This window comes from Schistocerca cancellata, chromosome 1, assembly GCF_023864275.1.
Source record: "Schistocerca cancellata isolate TAMUIC-IGC-003103 chromosome 1, iqSchCanc2.1, whole genome shotgun sequence".
Lineage (NCBI taxonomy): Eukaryota > Metazoa > Arthropoda > Insecta > Orthoptera > Acrididae > Schistocerca > Schistocerca cancellata.
In genome coordinates, this window is record NC_064626.1 from 551016382 (window position 1) to 551036886 (window position 20505).

General features: G+C 37.1%; 1 protein-coding gene across 5 annotated transcripts in view; it reads left to right on the forward strand.

The window, feature by feature from the left end:
• LOC126180278 (protein retinal degeneration B) overlaps window positions 1-20505 on the forward strand; it is a 589076-nt gene that overhangs the window by 484275 nt on the left and 84296 nt on the right. For all 5 annotated transcript variants that reach the window (XM_049924680.1, XM_049924684.1, XM_049924682.1 and 2 more), the window contains 2 exons: window positions 8267-8382; window positions 11021-11191. In XM_049924680.1, coding sequence (XP_049780637.1) covers window positions 8267-8382; window positions 11021-11191 — 287 coding nt within the window. The remainder of the gene's footprint in view (window positions 1-8266; window positions 8383-11020; window positions 11192-20505) is intronic.

Genomic DNA, 20505 nt, shown 5'->3' on the forward strand with positions numbered 1-20505 from the left:
ATGGCGCTGATAGGAATAGTTTTTGATTCCTGTTCTTCAATTAATACAGTCATATCATCTGCAAATAAGACTGATGATTTATATTGATTGATAGTTCATTGATGTAGAATAGAAACAAAGTAGGTCCTAGGATAGAACCTTGAGGAACACCTTGCATTACTGTCTTCCATTTGGAAAAGTAATTTGCTACGTTTGTAGTGACAACCACTCTTTGTTTCCTATTGCACAGGTATGAAGTAAGCCACTGTAAAGTGCTATCCCTAATTCCATACTTTTGTCAAATTTGTGGATGGCAAGTGCATGGTTTACTGAGTTCAAAGTTTTTGCGAGATCACAAAAGGTCCCTGCAACTTTATTCTTATTGCCTAATGATGTGCTAATGTCATTGACAAACATGTTTATTGCTTCTGTAGTGCTTTTTTTGCTTTGAAAGCCAAATTGAGGTTTCAAAATAATGTCACATTTTTCAATAAAATGTTGAATCTGGATGGCAGCAGCGTTTTCGAATACTTGACAGGACTGGGAAAAGAGATATGGGATGATAATTTTCCATATCCTCTGTTGACCCATTTTTGAACAGCGGATTTACTTCTGCATACTTTAGCACCGCTGGGAAATGTCCTCGTTCAAAAGAATGGTTTATTATTAAAGATAGTGAGTGTCCTGTGTACAAATTTGAGAACTTTTGTGGATATCCCATCCAAATCTGAAGAATTTTCATTTTTCATTGTTAATATAATGTTTTCTACTTCTGTTGCTGATACCGCGCTAAATTGTGTGAAGCATTCCGACATTTGATAAAGTCTGAAGGCACATACTGTGTCGTTATAATCTGCAACACTGACATCTGGTTTCGCTACATTAATGAACAATTCATTGAAGCATTCTGAAATTTGAGCTGGATTCACAATAACCTTACCTTCAAGCTTGATTTTACGAATTTTGTGACTAGACACTTTAATACCTAATTCAGATTTCACAACTGACCCCACTGCCTTTGATTTATTTTCATGTCTTAAATTTAAACTATTATTTGCCATTTGCTTTGTTTCCTTGAAAACTTTTTTAAATGTTAGTTTGTATCATCTGACATATTCGACAAAGTCAGTACTGTTATTATATCTTAGTTCATTATGTAGCTGCCTTTTCTCAACACTGGAGATTTTTATGCCTTTATTGATCCATTCTGATCTTTTTGTCACTTTATTAAAACAAGTTTAGGTGAAAATGTTTGATTGTTAACATTAAAAAAACTGCTTAAGAATGTTTCAAAATTTCCAGTGCTTGAAATATTTTTGCCAAAGTGCCATTGTCTCTCATTCAGCTTGTCATGAAATGAAATCATGTTTTCCTGTTTAAAGTTTCGTTTTACATAGACCTTTCTACCCAGAACTTCCTTACTTGATCTGGCCAACTCAATGAATAGTGCTGAATGGTTAGAAATTACGAAATCTAAACAAAATTTATGTAAATCTTCAAAAACATAATTCATTAAAATATTGTCATTACATGTAGCTGACTGAGCATTTTCTCTTGTTGATTCTGAAAAATTAAATTTGAAACATATTTTTTATTAAGTCAAGGAATTGTGATGCTTCAGTTTTTATTCAACACATTGATTTTGAAATCAGCAGCAGTTACATTTTTTTTATTTTTTTTCATTTCTAAGGTGTTCTGGCAAAAACTGAAATTTACCTAAGAAATGCTCACTTGTGACTTTCCCTGGGATTCTGTAAATCAAGATTATAACAATATTTTAGTTCCTTAATTCAACACAGCAACCCTAAAAAATACACTCTTCATTTAAACAGTTTGTCACTTCTGACAAGGTAATCTTATCTGAATAAGTAAGTATCCATGAAACTTTTCCTACAAAAGCTGCTACCTCTAAGTTTTCAATTTTACGTAAGATTTTTAATATACCTTCACTAATCCAGAGTTCATTTAAACAAATTACTATGACATTTTTAAACTAAAAAAAAAAAAAAAATTAAAACTCGTCTATCTAGGAGATTTTGCCACCAGATTATTCAGCATTTAATCCATTTACATTAGAGTACATGATGTGTGTACACTCAGTTCTATATATAATTTTATATTTACTATTGATTGGAAGTCGTTTAGGTTCTTTAACATCCCCATCAGCACTTTTTAGTTTCCCTTATTTCTTGTGATGTGACACACATCAGCAACCATTTTGCTAAGTATTTTGAAACCCAATCTGTTAAGATGTAAACCATCTTTCCCCAGACATATATTATTCAAGAATTTATTAGGATCTATAAATACAGCTCCTAACTTGTTGCATTGCTCTTTGGTACAAGAATTTATTCTTGCTATTTTTGTTTCACTCACTGACGTTCTGTATATTATGCTGCTTACTAAAATCATAGAAGCTTTGTAGAGGTGTGTTGCTGTTTGAATAATGTTTCTGGTCTTACTGATGATTTCTTCTTCACTGCTGCTTTAAAGAGAATTTGTCCTCACATAAAGGAAAACAACTTTGTAGTTCTGGCTGGATTTCTCTCTTGAAGTTTCTTCCAGGCTTAATAAGTTATTTTCGTGTTTGGTACTTCGATGTTTTTCAGCATACTGTCACTAATAACGACGAACTATTCTTTGAGAGGATTTGTTTCACTATTGCACTGCTTGTGTACTCTTTTATTGTGTGTCACTTTTGTCCATTTATATTTATTCCCTGATTTAAAGTCTTCAGCTTGTTTCAAGACTTGTTACACATTCTTTTGAGGGTTGTGGAAGTGTGTTACTCCACTCATTTTTACAACTTTGCCCATTATTAATGTTTCACTCATTTTCTTGTGTGTGCTTCACAACTGGTGTTTTCATACAACTAAAATTTTATTGATGCTTCAGGTTTTTATTTTCTTAAATCGGTAGCTGTATTTCACTTTTCAGAGTGTCTATATCACCTAAAAGCACTTTTATAATTTCATCTTTCGACTTCACTGCTGATGATGATAAACACACATTTTCTTGTTCTAAACATATGGCACACAATCACTGTATATTGTCACTAAGGAACTTCAAACATACTTTGACACACTTTTCATGTAACCAAAAGCTGCATTTACTGCACAGAATTCCTTTAACTAAACGTTTTTGGCACTTCTTACATGATGCACTGTTTATTTTATTCTTTTTTGAGAGCGATGTGACACTGCACTCTACACCCAATGCCATCTTGAACAAAATTCATACTATCTCTAGGATTTATTCCTCTGTACAGTGTCATGATATGTCATTCTCTTGGCAGTACTTATATGGATACAACATATGCAGATAAGAAAAACATAGTGTATGATAATCAGTGGCCAGTACTGAATAACTGCCAAAATTGTAAAGAGAAATCGGAAACATCTACAGGAGATATAAGTGCAATCTCTGTAACATGACTGTGAACCATAAGTGTAAACAAACGAGAACTTTAGCCACCTGAGTTGGGAGGAGGGGAATGAGGCCCACCTCCTACTCACAGGGCTAGTACTGCCTATCCTATGTCTGTGTTCTGAGCTGCAAAAGCAGAACTGATGTGTTGAGGTGTGTTATACTTGAACCCTGTCATGGTACAGGATTAGACTTTTCACTCATTTCAAAACAAGAAAAGAGAACATTGAGCAACACAAAGCAAAGCAGAGTAGTCAAAGAATTCAGTAATGCCAACAGCACAATTGTTTGATGAGGTTGGCATGGTTATAAATGTGGTAGTTCAGATCTGATCTCTCCTGGTATCTTATGCAACCATAGTTCAGAATACTTGCCACCTAAAACTTCCCTGTTAAAGGGTGTGCATGATGTTGACATCAACTCAAATTACATAATCTGAACTTAGAGCTACTGGGTTTAGGGGACAGAAATATGGCTTTGCATGTTAACAACACATCTAAATGTGCCCATAGCACTTATGGACTAGGCAGTTAGCATAACTAAATGTCTGCAGTGCAGTAAGGCAGTTTGGCATGCTTTTGTGAATCTACTTCACCTGCAAAAGATAAGTCTGTGCATATTAATCTGCCCACAGCAGTTACAGGCTCAACCTTGTCATCATCAAATGTCTCTGGATGTTAAGTAAAGTCTACATAGATTTACATGATACTCTGACTGCCTACCAATGTTTAATCTGCTGGCACAGATTAAATTTTTAGGACAACAATTGTTAAAGAAACATGTATGTATGTTACAGGATCCTTTATACTTTTCATCAAAGTCAAACATTTTGTGTACATCTTTCTAGTTTGTTACACAATTACTTCTTGAATTTGTCAATTCCATTTTCATTTATTATCCTTGAAGTATAACCTATTGTCGTCAATTATCTCTGTCTGTCTATATAGTAGACAAAAACAGTTGACAAGGTATCTAAAAATTTGGACTAGTTAACTGTTTTAGAAGATTTCAAAAATGGCTGTAGCTTAAGAGTTTAATATTATTCATGATGTGAGAGGCAGAATAAAGTGTCTGGGCTGAAAATTACTCAGATTGAAAGAATAAAAGTTTATGTGAGGAATTGGAAGGATCATTTTCTTGGAGACAGCCACCACCCTGTAACTAAGCAGTCATGTTCATATATAAGAATAAACTGCAAGCAAAGTAACTGTCTGCTTTCATGTTATTCTAGTATATCTTAAGTGTTAATGATATTATGAGAAGGAAAGTTGCTACTCGCCATATAGTGCGACTCGGCATCTCCACTACATGGTGAGTAGCAGCTTTGCTTCTCGTAATATCATTAACAATTAAGATATCCTGGATTTTACATTGTTTGATTAAGTGTTGATGAGGCCTATTACAGTAGTGCTTGAAGGAACATAACTGTATTTGTGAATTTTTTAACATACTTAGATACAGAAAATAGTCACCAACAATCCAGATGGTAAAAGTACAATATTAACATTAAAGATGTATAAGAAACTCATTAATGTGACACTGAATTATAATAAATTCTGTTCAGAAAAGAGCAGTGGTAAAGGTACGTATACAACAGAATAAAGCTCATTGAGTGTTGGGTAGAGCAAGAAAAAATGGCAGCATCACTAGTCTAACATAAAAGGTGAGTGTACTGGAAATTTCTGACTACTGAATGTCCTGTATCTAAGCAACATGATAATGTGAAAAGACAAAAAAAATAAGCATATTCTGTAGGAGTTCCAAACTGAAAATTATGTGAGTTACATGCTTGGTGAGATGCAGCAACACAGACTGTTGCTGCATGCAGCACTCCATGCTGCTCTATCCTGTGCAAGCTTCTTCAACTCCGAGTAATTAATACAACCTACCTCAATCTGCTTAGTATATTTGTCTCTTGGTCTCCCTCTACAATTTTTACACTCTGCACTTACCTCCAATACTAAACTGATGATTCCTTGATGCCTCAGAACGTGTCCTACCAATCAATCCTTTCTTCTAGGCAAGTTATGACACAAATTCCTCTTCTACACAATTCTGTTCAATACCTTTTCATTAGCTACGTGATCTACCCATCTAAACTTCAGCATTCTTCTGTAGCACCACATTTCAAAAGCTTGTATTTCTTCTTGTCTTACATACATGGCTACACTCCATACAAATACTTTCAGGCAAGACTTCCTGACTTTTCAACTTGATGTTAACAAATTCCTCTTCTTCAGAAATGCTTTCCTTGCCATAGCCAGTCTACATTTAATATCCTTTCTAGTTCGACCATCATCAGTTATTTTGCTCCCTAAATAGTAAAACTCATCTACTACTTTAAATGTCTTATTTACTATTATAATTCCCTCAGCACCACCTGATTTAATTCAACTACATTCCATTATCCTCATTTTGCTTTTGTTGCTGTTCGTCTTATATTCTTCTTTCAAGATGCTGTCCATTCTGCAATCGTCAGAATTTGAATGAGAGTATTCCAGTCAACATTGTCAAAAGCTTTCTCCAAGTCTATGAATGCTAGAAACGTAGGTTTGCCTTTCCTTAGTCTATTTTCTAAGATAATTCATAGGGGCAGTATTGCCTCACGTGTCCCTATATTTCTACGGAATACAAACTGATCTTCCCCGAAGTCAGCTTCTACCAGTTTTTCCATTCGTCTGTAAAGAATTCGCATTGGTATTTTGCAGTCGTGACTTATTAAACTGATAGTTTGATAATTTTAGCAACTGTCAACACCTGCTTTCTTTGTGATTGGAATTATTAAATTATTCATGAAGTCTGAGGGTATTTTGCCTGTCTTGTACATCTTGCTCACCGGATGGTAGACTTTTGCTCTCAGTAGTTATAGTGGAATGTTGCCTACTTCTGGGGCCTTGTTTTGACTTAGGTCTTTCAGTGTTCTATCACATTCTTCACGCAGTATCGTATCTCCCATTTCACTTTATCTACATCCTCTTCCATTTCCATAATATTGCCCTCAAGTACATTGCCCTTGTATAGACCCTCCGTATACTTCATCCACCTTTCTTTCCCTTCTTTGCTTAGAACTGGTTTTCCATCTGAGCTCTTAATACTCATAAGGTGATTCTCTTTTCACCAAATGTCTCTTTAATTTTCCTGTAGGCAGTATCTATGTTACCCCCTAGTGATATATGCCTCTATATACTTACATTCGTCCTCTAGCCATCCCCACTTAGCCATATTGCACTTGGCTTCCTGTCGATCTCATTTTTGAGACGTTTGTATATCTTTTGACCTACTTCATTTACTGCATTTTATTTTTTCTTCATTCATCAATTAAATTTAATATCTCTTATGTTACCCAAGGATTTCTTCTAGCCCTTGTCTTTTTACCTACTTGATCCTCTGTTGCCTTCACTATTTCATCCTTCAAAGCTACCCATTGTTCTTCTACTGTATTTCTTTCCCTTGCTCTTGCCCATTGTTCCCTAATGCTCTCTCTAAAACCTCTGGTTCTTTCAGCTTGTCCAGGTCCCACCTTTTTGCAGTTTCTTCAGTTATAATCTACAGTACATAACCAATAAATTGTGGTCAGAGTCCACATCTGCACCTGGAAATGTCTTACAGTTGTAAACCTGGTTGCTAAATCTCATCATTATATAATCTATCTGAAACCTTCCAGTGTCTCCAGGCCTCTACCACATAAACAACCTTCTTTCATGATTCTTAAGCCAAGTGTTAGCTATGATTATTATGCTCTGTCCATAACAGGAAAACACAAAAGCCGTGCATGAGACAGGGTGTGTGCATGCCTGATACTATTTTATTTACAAACGTCTCATTATATAAACCAGTTGATTCCACTCAATAGTGTGTCAACTCTGCTGGAAGCTGTGTCAGTGTAGTTTTTGTCACTTCTGTCATGATTGCTGCTAAAATTGTCACTGTCACTGCTATAGTGCTATTTCATTTTTCCATGATTGATCTTGTTTTACAGCTTTTATGTTGCTAAGTATACTTGCTGATGATTATTGCTAAATGTTTTCCTTCCTGTGGACTGCAGTTTGTCGCAGCTGTTGATCTTCTCTTCTCTTCCCTCAAACCACTGCTGAAGTGTGCCGTCCAATAAAAATACACATTTGCTAAATGCATTATGTCCTCCCAACTATCACATTTGGCAACTTAGTAGAGTCCCTTCCACCCTGTCACCGAATCCTGACTAGTGTCTCCAGAAAACACTGATGGATACCTGATGTGCACTGACTTACTGTTGTTTAGGAGCCCATTGAGTTCCTGGATATTTGGTCCATGGGAATGATGCACTGCTAGCATTTCAGTTTCTGTCTGTGTAGGCAACAGCTTTTACACTTCCTGACTGGAGCCATGATGATGTAGATCATCTGAAGTACCCAGTATCTCTGAGAAACAATGTCAGGTTGTAACCAGAACAAATTGCATTATTATGAACACAGACGTACAGCCAGAACAGATCAAACGGAACTGATACCCTGGATGGAGTATGCTACTATTTGTGCAAAAATCAAATATTCCAGAATATACAAACATAAGAAATTTTGAGATCCTTCCAGGAATGTAATTATTAAATGACCAATAACTGCCGGTAGTTGGGGTTGAATGGGTGACATACGGCATGCAAGCCAATGGAACCAACTGCTACATCACACTGAGTGCAGCTCAGTTCTTGACAAATGAAGTACATGCAGCACTGTGCTATTCTGATTAAGGAAATTGTATTTCATATGACACTTCCAGGGTCAATCAAAATGAAATTGTAGTAGTTAGCTTGTCAATTCATTCCTGCTTTGCTGAAAGTATAAACTGTCGTATTGATCTCTGTGTGTTTTTTCATTGTTTCCAGTGAGCACTCTCATCACTGCAAACTAGACTTTGAAGTCAGTGATTTTTTCATGTTTGGAAGTCCCCTGGCACTGGTTCTTGCATACAGAAAAATTTCTTCATCTGATGATAAAAACAGTAAGTACTCTCCTGACAATTAACATAATAGTGCAATACCTGAAAATGTTATTTAAATGAATGTGGTTCTTTAGTTTAAAAAAATCATTTCTAATAAGTCACAAAAATATGCCAATAAGATATAATTTTTATGTTTCGCCTATATGATACTGTAGATTCACGAAAAATTGGGCCTCTGTGGATTTCCTGATACAGAATGTATTTTACTATGTTTTGTCCCTTCCCCACCCCCACCCCCAAAAAGAGGTAATAAATAGAACAACTCTTTTCATTCTACAGCTGATTTTTCACTGTTGTGAAGCTGTACAAAAAATTAAATTTGCATTGAGGGCTGAGGGTGAAATCAGGAATGAGGACTTTCACAGATAATTCTCTGACACACATCTGACAACCAGCCTTTACTCCTTCAGAAAGTTGTAGTTTGAATCTGTGATTGCGTGACATGAATCATGCCTGAATAACTCAGGTGACAAGGGCTTTGCTACAGAAAACAAGATTCCGGGTTTGAGTGTCTGGCACACAGACACACAGTTTTAATCTCTAAATAAGTTTCAGGTGATACCACAGCTTATAACAGTTAACAACAAACACATAGCCAATTAACCTTTCACATATATCTTTATAGTTGAACAATAAAAAAAAAAAACACACACACACACACACACACACACACACACTCACACACACTCTCTCTCTCTCTCTCTCTCTCTCTCTCTCTCTCTCTCTCTCTCTCTCTCTCTCTCTCTTCAGTTGCCTAATGAAAGTTAAAAAATAAGGGGTAAATTAAGACACTCACATTATTTTCCCACATAACCTCAATAATAGTTTTATACATTTTCAGTCATAAAGTAGAAATGGAGCTATTGCTTGAACAGAATCTTTCATTGGTACAATTTTGCGTAGTAACCACTACTACTTAGTTGTTTTTGAAAAAGTTGTTGGATAGCAGCTGGTGGTATGCATTCTGTTGGCAGTTGCATAGAAGACGGTCTTGGGCTCTAGTCTGATTTGAGAGAGGCAGGAGGGGGGGAGTTCAGTGCTGATAATGGCTAGTGAACATTAATACTAAGGTTATCAGCCTCTGCCCTACTTTAAATTTTTAAAGTAAAGGAAATTTCTAATTCTGGGTTTAATGCACTTAAACCTTTCACTGCTGTGGGTGTATATACAAGTGCTGCTACGTCATCTCCCATGTGGTTGGGGCATGTGTACATGCATCTGATTTCCTGAGCCACTGACACCTCACTGCTGCAAAGTTACTTCCATATATTGGTGAATAAAGAAGTTTTGAGTACTTACTGTACTTCATGTGTGCCTCATTGTGTGCTTCATTTGGGGAAAGGGGAAACCCTCTTGAATCATGTATCAGATATGAGTGACTGTCCTTCAGATATAAAACCCAATAACTCAAGAATGAAATGAGATATCATTCTGTTCTGAATTTTAAATAAAATTTTGATGTCTTATCTATATTTCATTCACTACAATGTATGAGCTAAAAATCAACCGAATACAAAGTTTACCCAGTGTGTTTTTATCTCTGCAAACTCTTTACAGTTGGAGGCAATGTTTTACTTAATTTGATGCAATTTAGGAAGTATGATGGATAACAGAAAGAAATTCAGTTCCTTATCAAGTGAAGATAATAGACTGGTAGGTCATATTGGTCAGAATGCTGTCTCTCAGAGCAGGCACCAGAATTTGTGAGAGCAATACAGTGATAACAAAAGCCACCTCAGCACAGACTGCAGAGAGCATATCTCAAGCAGTGGAAGGATTGATAGTGCCATTTTTGATAACTGAATACTACTGCTGTTTTGCTGTTGATATGTGGGTTAAGCAAAGTATCTCAAAAGTGGGAGTAGGGTATCTCACAGGTCATGATTTTTAAGTTATGTCAGTTACCACAAGAAGTCTTGTTGTGCTATGGATGGGACACTATAAATTAATATTATCCATTTTATTGCATAATCATTGAGATATCTTTTCTTTTACAAACAATGCATGAGTAAAGAACAAATTGATTAGTTTAAATTTGAAGCCTTGTTAGATGAGAGACAAGGGTAACGAAGTATTTTCCTTTGCAACCAGTTCCTAAATGATTATATATTTTTCAGACAAAAGTACACACATTTACTAATTAAAGGACAGCAAAAGATGCATTCTCTTGGATCAAGTGCTTTTTTAGCTCAAAAAGTAGGAACAAAAAAGAATTTCTGGGTTTAAGATAAATGTCGCTCAACTTTAAGACAACATTGTAAAGTAGGATAAAGTTTTTAATGTATACATTTTTTAAAGTCCCACTCGCATATTGTCCAGTTTATGCTTTCACTTATTTTCTCTATTTTTATGGATGGAGACTCCTGCTAACCTGGTAAGTATTTCGTTTGCTTTTATTTTAATGTACTTTCATGTAGGAAATCTCTTATGGAAACTCTAAAGTTTTGTTTGTAATACAGCACTCATGTATAAGCTTGTTATGCTCACTAATAAATCTCTCTCTCTCTCTCTCTCTCTCTCTCTCTCTCTCTCTCTCTCTCTCTCTGTGTGTGTGTGTGTGTGTGTGTGTGTGTGTGTGTGTGTGTGTGTAGGTGGGTGGTTTTTTCACCCTGGTATAGCAAATACTGCTTTGTTACAGGCCCTATACCAAAGCCCATGGTGCAACAGATTTACAATCTCTTTCATCCCACTGATCCAGTAGCAGCAAGGCTTGAACCTTTACTGTCAGCAAGGTTCTCTATGCTGCCACCTGTAAACGTTGCCAGGTACCAGAAATATCCATTGGGAAATGGGCAGCCATATCATCTCTGTAAGTAGTATGCTTCGAGTGAGAAAGAAAATCTTAGAGTTATAGTTACAGTAGTGTAAAAAGCATGCAAAATATCATGTAATAATAACTCCTTAGTATGATTCTGCAATGATGCATGACACATAATATAATCATAATATATGCACTGTTTCATATTTCTCTTTATGTTAAGGCATTTTTTGAAATCTTTGGCTATTAGATGCCTCATGCAGATCCCTTAGTATACCTCAGATTTATATCCTATATTTATATCTTTTGTAGAGTTTTCCTGTATGAACAGCACAAGAGTATTATTTCAACAGTATTAAAGGGATATTTAAGCAAGAGTTCAACTCATATTACATTAAATAGTAGTGGAAAACTGTTAAATGATATTTAGTCCCTGTTGACAGCATACAGTATTAAAAACCATTGAAACTGTCCACTTATTAATTTTAATTTTTTAAGGAAAAGCGTAGTCAGCAGTTCTGGTTGACTGTCACTGTGTTAACTTTGTATGTAGTTTGATACTTTAAAATTAGGAACTCATTTCTTATGGGTTACAACTCTCACCTTCAGATTAAGAGGAGAATCAAATAGTTTCATTCTTAGTATACCTATTGTACCTTGCCGTAGGGATCTACAGTTGATGCGTTAGTTTTTATATGTCGGTTTTCAAGCATACACATAAGCTTTGTCTACATCTATACTCCACAAGCACCTAACCTCTATACTGCATCAATACTCTACATGCCACCTGATGGTGTGTGGTGGATGATACTTCTGGTGCCACTGACTGACTCTCCCTTCCATGATTGTTGGTAAGCCTCTGTTGTAGCTATAATTTCTCAAGTTTTCAATCATAGTCATTTTATGAGATGTACATGGGAGTATGTATTATTTTGTCCACCTCCTCCTGGAAAATACTCTCTCAACATTTCAGTAGTACACCTCTCCTTGATGCACAATGAATCTCTTTAGTGTCTGCCACTGGAGTTTGTTGAGGACCTGTGTAATGCTGTCACGCTGACCAAACAGTCACAAGATCAAACACACTGCTCTTTGTTGGCTTTCCTCTATCTCTCATCCTACGTGGCAATGGTCCCAGATCAGTACTCAGAATCGGTCAAACAAGTGTCTTGTGAGCCACTTTTTTCCTGGATGTCTTACATTTCCTTGAGATTCTTCCTATGAATCTCAGCATGGCATTTGTTTTTTGTATTTGTTTTGTGTGCTTGTTGTTGTTGTTGTTGTTGTCTTCAGTCCTGAGACTGGTTTGATGCAGCTCTCCATGCTACTCTATCCTGTGCAAGCTTCTTCATCTCCCAGTACCTACTGCAACCTACATCCTTCTGAATCTGCTTAGTGTATTCATCTCTTGGTCTCCCCCTACGATTTTTACCCTCCACGCTACCCTCCAATACTAAATTGGTGATCCCTTGATGCCTCGGAACATGTCCTACCAACCGATCCCTTCTTCTGGTCAGGTTGTGCCACAAACTTCTCTTCTCCCCAATCCTTTTCAATACTTCCTCATTAGTTATGTGATCTACCCATCTGATCTTCAGCATTCTTCTGTAGCACCACATTTCAAAAGCTTCTATTCTCTTCTTGTCCAAACTATTTACCGTCCATGTTTCACTTCCATACATGGCTACACTCCATACAAATACTTTCAGAAATGACTTCCTGACACTTAAATCTATACTCGATGTTAACAAATTTCTCTTCTTCAGAAACGCTTTCCTTGCCATTGCCAGTCTACATTTTATATCCTCTCTACTTCGACCATCATCAGTTACTTTGCTCCCCAAATAGCAAAACTCCTTTACTACTTTAAGTGTCTCATTTCCTAATCTAATACCCTCAGCATCACCCGACTTAATTCGACTACATTCCATTATCCTCATTTTGCTTTTGTTGATGTTCATCTTATATCCTCCCTTCAAGACACCATCCATTCCGTTCAACTGCTCTTCCAAGTCCTTTGCTCTCTCTGACAGAATTACAATGTCATCGGCGAACCTCAAAGTTTTTATTTCTTCTCCATGGATTTTAATACCTACTCCAAATTTTTCTTTTGTTTCCTTTACTGCTTGCTCAATATACAAATTGAACAACATTGGGGAGAGGCTACAACCCTGTCTCACTCCCTTCCCAACCGCTGCTTCCCTCACATGCCCCTCGACTCTTATAACTGCCATCTGGTTTCTGTACAAATTGTAAATAGCCTTTCGCTCCCTGTATTTTACCCCTGCCACCTTTAGAATTTGAAAGAGAGTATTCCAGTCAACATTGTCAAAAGCTTTCTCTAAGTCTACAAATGCTAGAAACGTAGGTTTGCCTTTCCTTAATCTTTCTTCTAAGATAAGTCGTAAGGTCAGTATTGCCTCACGTGTTCCAGTATTTCTACGGAATCCAAACTGATCTTCCCCGAGGTCGGCTTCCACTAGTTTTTCCATTCGTCTGTAAAGAATTCGTGTTAGTATTTTGCAGCTGTGGCTTATTAAACTGATTGTTCGGTAATTTTCACATCTGTCAACACCTGCTTTCTTTGGGATTGGAATTATTATATTCTTCTTGAAGTCTGACGGTATTTCGCCTGTTTCATACATCTTGCTCACCAGATGGTAGAGTTTCGTCAGGACTGGCTCTCCCAAGGCCGTCAGTAGTTCTACTGGAATGTTGTCTACTCCGGGGGCCTTGTTTCGACTCGGGTCTTTCAGTGCTCTGTCAAACTCTTCACGCAGTATCGTATCTCCCATTTCATCTTCATCTACATCCTCTTCCATTTCCATAATATTGTCCTCAAGTACATCGCCTTTGTATAGACCCTCTATATACTCCTTCCACCTTTCTGCTTTCCCTTCTTTGCTTAGAACTGGATTTCCATCTGAGCTCTTGATGTTCATACAAGTGGTTCTCTTATCTCCAAAGGTCTCTTTAATTTTCCTGTAGGCAGTATCTACCTTACCCCTAGTGAGATAAGCCTCTACATCCTTACATTTGTCCTCTAGCAATCCCTGCTTAGCCATTCTGCACTTCCTGTCAATCTCATTTTTGAGACATTTGTATTCCTTTTTGCCTGTTTCATTTACTGCATTTTTATATTTTCTCCTTTCATCAATTAAATTCAATATTTCTTCTGTTACCCAAGGATTTCTACTAGCCCTCATCTTTTTACCTACTTGATCCTCTGCTGCCTTCACTACTTCATCCCTCAAAGCTACCCATTCTTCTTCTACTGTATTTCTTTCCCCCATTCCTGTCAATTGTTCCCTTATGCTCTCCCTGAAACTCTGTACAACCTCTGGTTCTTTCAGTTTATCCAGGTCCCATCTCCTTAAATTCCCACCTTTTTGCAGTTTCTTCAGTTTTAATCTACAGGTCATAACCAATAGATTGTGGTCAGAGTCCACATCTGCCCCTGGAAATGTCTTACAATTTAAAACCTGGTTCCTAAATCTCTGTCTTACCATTATATAATCTATCAACTTAAGGTCCCTGCTCATGGTTACTCCTTGATATTTTACAGTAGATACTGTTTCCAGCATTTTGTCATCAATAGCGTAATTATACAAGAGTGTGTTTCTTTTCCTATGTATGTGCTATATGTTATATTTAGGTATGTTCAGGGTCAACTGACAGGGCCTGCACCATTCATCAATCTTTTATAGGTTGTTCTGCAAATTGAATCTGTCTTCTGGTGTTGCTACTTTCTTATAGACAACCTCATTGTTCACTGTTAGTCTTAAAGAGCTTCCAACACAAACTAGAGCATTTCTATACACTGTAAATAGTAACGGTCCTATCACACTTTCTTGGGGGCTTCAGAAGTTACCTTTACATTTGTTGATTATGTTTCATTAAAAGTGACATATTGAGATCTATCTGCAAGAAAGTCTTGGATCCAGTCACAAACCTGGAGCTACACTCAGTAAGCTCATCCATTTGTCACTAAATGGCAGGGGGGGGGGGGCACCAAGTGCCTTTCCAAACTCAAGGAACATGACGTCAACCTGAGTGCCATTGTATACAGTGCTATTGATCTCGTCCAGAACAGAGCAAGATCTCTGTGTGTGGAATCTGTTGGTTTTTATAGAGGAGATTTACATTCTCCAGATACACCATATGTTTTGAGCATAAAACTTGTTCCATAATTCTAAAACAGATTGATGTCAAAGATATAGGCCTATAATTATGTCCATCTGTCCTATAACCCTTATTGAAAATGAGAATGACCTGCATTTTTTTATCTAGTCACCAGGTACTCTTTGTTGTGCCAGCAAACTACAATAAACTTTTGCTAGAAGGGGAGCAAGTTCTTTTGCATAATCTTTGTAGGGTCATACAGGTATCTCATCTGCTACTGATACCTTTCCGCTACTAAGTGACTGTAATTGTTTTCCTATTCTGCAGTCTGTTATCTCAACATCTGCTTTATGACATTCATAAAGTGACTGTAAGGAGGGACTGCATTATGATCTTCTGTGATGAAACAATTTCGGGACAGTTTATTCAGTATTTCAGCCTTCTCTCTGGTATCTTCTGTTTTCATGCAGTTGTGGTCACTGATTAACTGAGCTGATGATTTCAGATCATTTTCTAAGTTTAGGTGAGACCAAAACTTCTTAGGGTTTTTAGTCAGATTATTTGATAAATTTTACTTTAAAAGTTAACTAATTTTATAAATGTAGATCTCTTTGTTGCTAGGCAGTCTTATACATTACCCTCAAGGGTTGGTTCTCTAGGTATCTGCTAAAAGTAATTTTTGTACAAGACATTTAGATTAATGTCACACACATCCCTGTCTCTGACAGCAGTTTTAATTGCATTCCCCCCCCCCCCCCTCCCCATATCTCTGCCAAGTAGAAGTTACCTCATATTACAACAGCATGATCAGGAAAGTTATTAACAATATCCTGCAAATTCTCTATGAAGCCAGACAGTCTGTAAAAGAACTGAATACCATTTTTGACCAACCTTTGATGGTTAACTTCACTCAAATTAATTCGCATTTGGAATCTGTGGTAACCTTGCTAGATATTATTGAATTCTTTGCTGCAATAAATGTGACACAACCATTGGTGAATAGCCTATCCTTACACTAAGTATTCAAATCTGAAATTTAGATTTTATTGTTATTCACTACTTACTTCAACCAACTTTCTATCCAGGCATTCTGACCTTCACTGAGCGATACTAATTCTGGGACCTTTCCTCGGATGATCCTGCAGTTCAGTAATATCATATTCACCTTTTCTATATCCAATTTGTGAGGATGAGCATTCTCTGAGAACATTGTGGCTGATGCATATTTTATTTAGGTAGGCAGTTCATCTCTGATCACAATGGGTGTTTCTCTAACCTTAAAAAGGCCCACTTGCCCACCACATGTGCTCTACTACACTAGTAGCCTCTCTCTGTGTGAAGTGCACACCTGACCTATTAAGGGAAACCCTAAGACTCTCCATCCAATAATGAAATTTGAGAAATTTACATCCAATCTCATCGTAGAATCATCTGAACCTCTAAAAATAGTGAGCTCCAGATGAGTTATCTACTGAAAAAAGCTGAGGATAGCCTCAGAATCCAAGTGGCAGGCCTCATTCGTGCCAACGTGTGTCACAATTTGCAACCATGTTGCCTCCAGTGCATTTGATAGCAACTGGCAGAGCCTTCTCCACATTTTGGATGAGACTGTCTACTACCCCCCAGGGAAAAGAAAAAAAAAAAAGTTCACACTGTCATTCTTTCCCTCGGTGCCTGCTATTTCACTCCATGACCCATCTGATGTTGGAGCTCCCAATGACTAGCATATTTACCCTTTGCACTTGTCTTGATCTGCAAGAGAATCAGCCCCTGGCCCAACAGGAGACGTATCCTGTGTTGGCTCAGAAAGATTATCAACACTTGGTAGCACCTTGTACCTGTTGCTAAGGAGCCATCCATGCAGCCTGTTCCCTCCTTCACCTTCTACCCAGTGATATGAGAACCCTCCAGAGTCTGCCACTCACTCTTGAGAGAAGTGCATTTTGGAAGACACAGCAACAGGTCACCTGGGGATTCCAATGGCACAAAAAGGTATCACTGGCCTTGGCACTGGTGCCCTGATGTTGCTGCAGCTTTGAGCAGTAGCCAGAAGCCTGTCAACTGTGGCTGACAGAGCATCCTGCTGTTTACAGAAGCAGACAATTCTCCTTTGGGCCGCTCATAATGGGCATAGTTCCTAGCCATGTCATACGGTGTAAATAAGTGAATAAGATATAAAAAATACAAGCAAAGTAGTGAGGAGTAACTGAGAAGTGACAAAGAGACCCTCACAAAAGAGAGAATTATATGACTGTGGTGCTATTGTAGTTGGACTGTATGCAACATGTAAATGAGGAGATAAACAAACACTAAAATCTGCTCTGCAGAGTTCTTACTTAGTCCAAGACTACAAGACCTGCAAGCTCTTAAAACAGAAATTCTCTACTGAAAATGGGTGTATCAATAATTACTTCTTACTAGAAACTCTGCTTACACAAAATCTACTGTAGAAAATAAACATGCAAATTCTAGAGCACCGATCTAAACTCTATGCTATATACTAAAATGAAATTTAAATGGCGTCACATGACATGGCACTCCTGGAAGACAGAAGCTACCTGAGAAAGTTCCTCACTTAAAGATATGCAGTAAAATTTATGCAAAAAGCTTAGAATAAGTTAGTAAACACTAGTACACAGTATAACTAAACAGATACACAATTTTTAAAAATGGAGCTTTAGTTACCAGGCACACAAACAAACAAGAAATTTTTAAAGTTCAGTAGACTAAAATGCACAAAGTAGATAAAACTAAGTTACTTCTAGTTATTAGAAATTAGTTAAAACTCTCAAACAAAATGCTGGGCTCTGATGTGCTGCTGACAAGGGATCTGCTGCCCAGTTTGTGGAGGGGGAGAACTTCTGATACCACTATCTTATCCCTCGCTTCCCCCTGCCCACCACCATTCCCTGTTACCTTCACAAATGGTGCATATCAGCTACAGCATCACAGATTTCCTCATTGTGGTCCTTTCATGAGATATGTGGAAGAAAGTAATACATTGTCCAATTCTTTCTGAAATATACTGTCTCTCAGTTTCAATACTAAACCTCCCTGTGATGCTCAATACATCTCTTGTAGCTTCTCTTACTGGAGTTTGTCCAGCCGTAATGTTCTCACACAGGCTAAACAATGCCGTGGTGAAGTGTGCTGCTCTCTCTCTCTCTCTCTCTCTCTCTCTCTCTCTCTCTCTCTCTCTCTCTCTCCCCCCCCCCTCCTCCCTCCCTCCCTCCTAGTTGTGATTTCCCCCCCCCCCCCCTCACAACATTGGAGTAGCCATTAATCATCATGATGAAACAACCTAATATCTTATTCCTATTAATCGCATTTTTGACATAATGTGCATAAAACATATGAGTGACTGTTCACTTTTTTAGAGAGATAGAACGACAGTTTGAACTGAGGATATTTGCAGAGGCAAAATGCATTTCTGTCTTCATTTATGTTATACTCTGGTTACCAGTATGTCCAAATATTTTTGTGTGTTGACCATCAGCCACTAAACATTGAGCGTGATCCAGTAGTGAACTCATTTCTCAAATGCCGTATTGCTTTTCTGCTTGTTTTTAAAAATGTACACTCTATTCCTGTTTTGCAGATTAACCACATAGACATTTATACACACACTTCAAAATATTGCAGTTGGGAAGTACTTTCCAACCCATAACTAACACTACTGCTTTCAATTTCAAATAGTCTCTCTTGTTAATTGCAATTCTGTACTTGTTCCACCTATTCTATTCTTACTTTTCCTGTCCTGATATGAGCGATGACATTTCCATACTTTTTGGCAATTTTACCATTGTACATTGAGAACGTGTTCTGATTAATGCCAATTCAAACAAAATCTACAAATCTCTCCAAAGAGGTTTCTGTGATGGTGTGCTGTTTTGGGCTGCATCCTTTATATTACTTACAATTTTGGATGTCAATAAAATTCTCCCATCCAAACCTCATTTCCCTCACTCCTGCTCCTCTTCCTCTTCCCATCTTCCTTGTCCTTTTCCTTTTATTCCTCATCCTCCCATCCCTCCACGTGCCCTGCTCCCTCCTTGTGCAACACACTCTGGCTTACAAATTAAAACTTTTGTCACTTAGCTGAATGTATATATAGCTCAATGTTCTTGGTAGCAGATTAACAGAAAAGAAAAGAAACTCAATTTGTAAACAATAATTTTCTACACAAGGAATAATTTCTGTCTTAATATTTTTTGTGCAATTACACTAGATTTTATAGTTACTTTTTATAGAATACCAATGGTGAGAAGCTTACACTTAAAAAGTACACTATTTAGAAAAACAGATTTTTTTAATTTTTTCATTTTTTGGCCTGCAATGTCTTTGTTAGGGGACCAGAAAAAAATCTGAAAATTACGCACTTAAGACACCTTTATGATATCAAACTTCAGTACATATTTCAGCTGTGGGATGAAAAATAAATACAAATAAGACTCAAAAATATGTTTTTAGCATCTGTTATATCTAGGTTGACAATGCAAAAACTTATATCAACTGCATAATTTAAATACATCAGATTAAAGAAACTGATGATCATTTGTTAAGACAGTCCTATGCTGAAAGTTTGAGTAGGCCAGCAGACAGCATGTGTAAGTCTGTACAGGCTCACAGACAAGCCTGTACAAGTCTGTGTGTTCTCCCCCATTTCCACCAATGTCCGTCCACTCACACTGAGTTAACTATGAGCTCCTGAAGTGTGCAGTTAAAAAATGGAGTCTCAAGTGTTCTTATTAATGCAGCTTGTCATAAGTGTGTATGGAGCGTTTCCTAAAGACATTACTTTAATTGAAGAGTGCAGTGAAGAAGATAAAGTGTTGTTTTACTTCACAGTTGGCTCGGAGGTTAAATCATTGATCATTATTCTAAAAATGAAAGCACTTTTATCAATCCAACACCAGGAAAGTCATTGTGACTAACATGTTATTCTAAGATATTAATAATTAACAAAGAAAATGATAGTGACAATTCAGATAAACAAATTTGTGACTTATCATAAACATTAAAAAAGTAGATTCCACTTGTGAAATATTAGGTGTATCTCCTGCTAGTTCAATTAGAAAACAAAGCTAAAGGTAAATTTATGAGAGACAAAAAGCAAACCTTGACAATTGATGAATGCTTAGTTCTTACTGACTTTTCAGAAAACTATTCCTTTTTGTTAAAGATGACGTACAAGGGGATCACTAGGTACACATAAAGAGGCCACAGTTCATCCATTTGGGTTC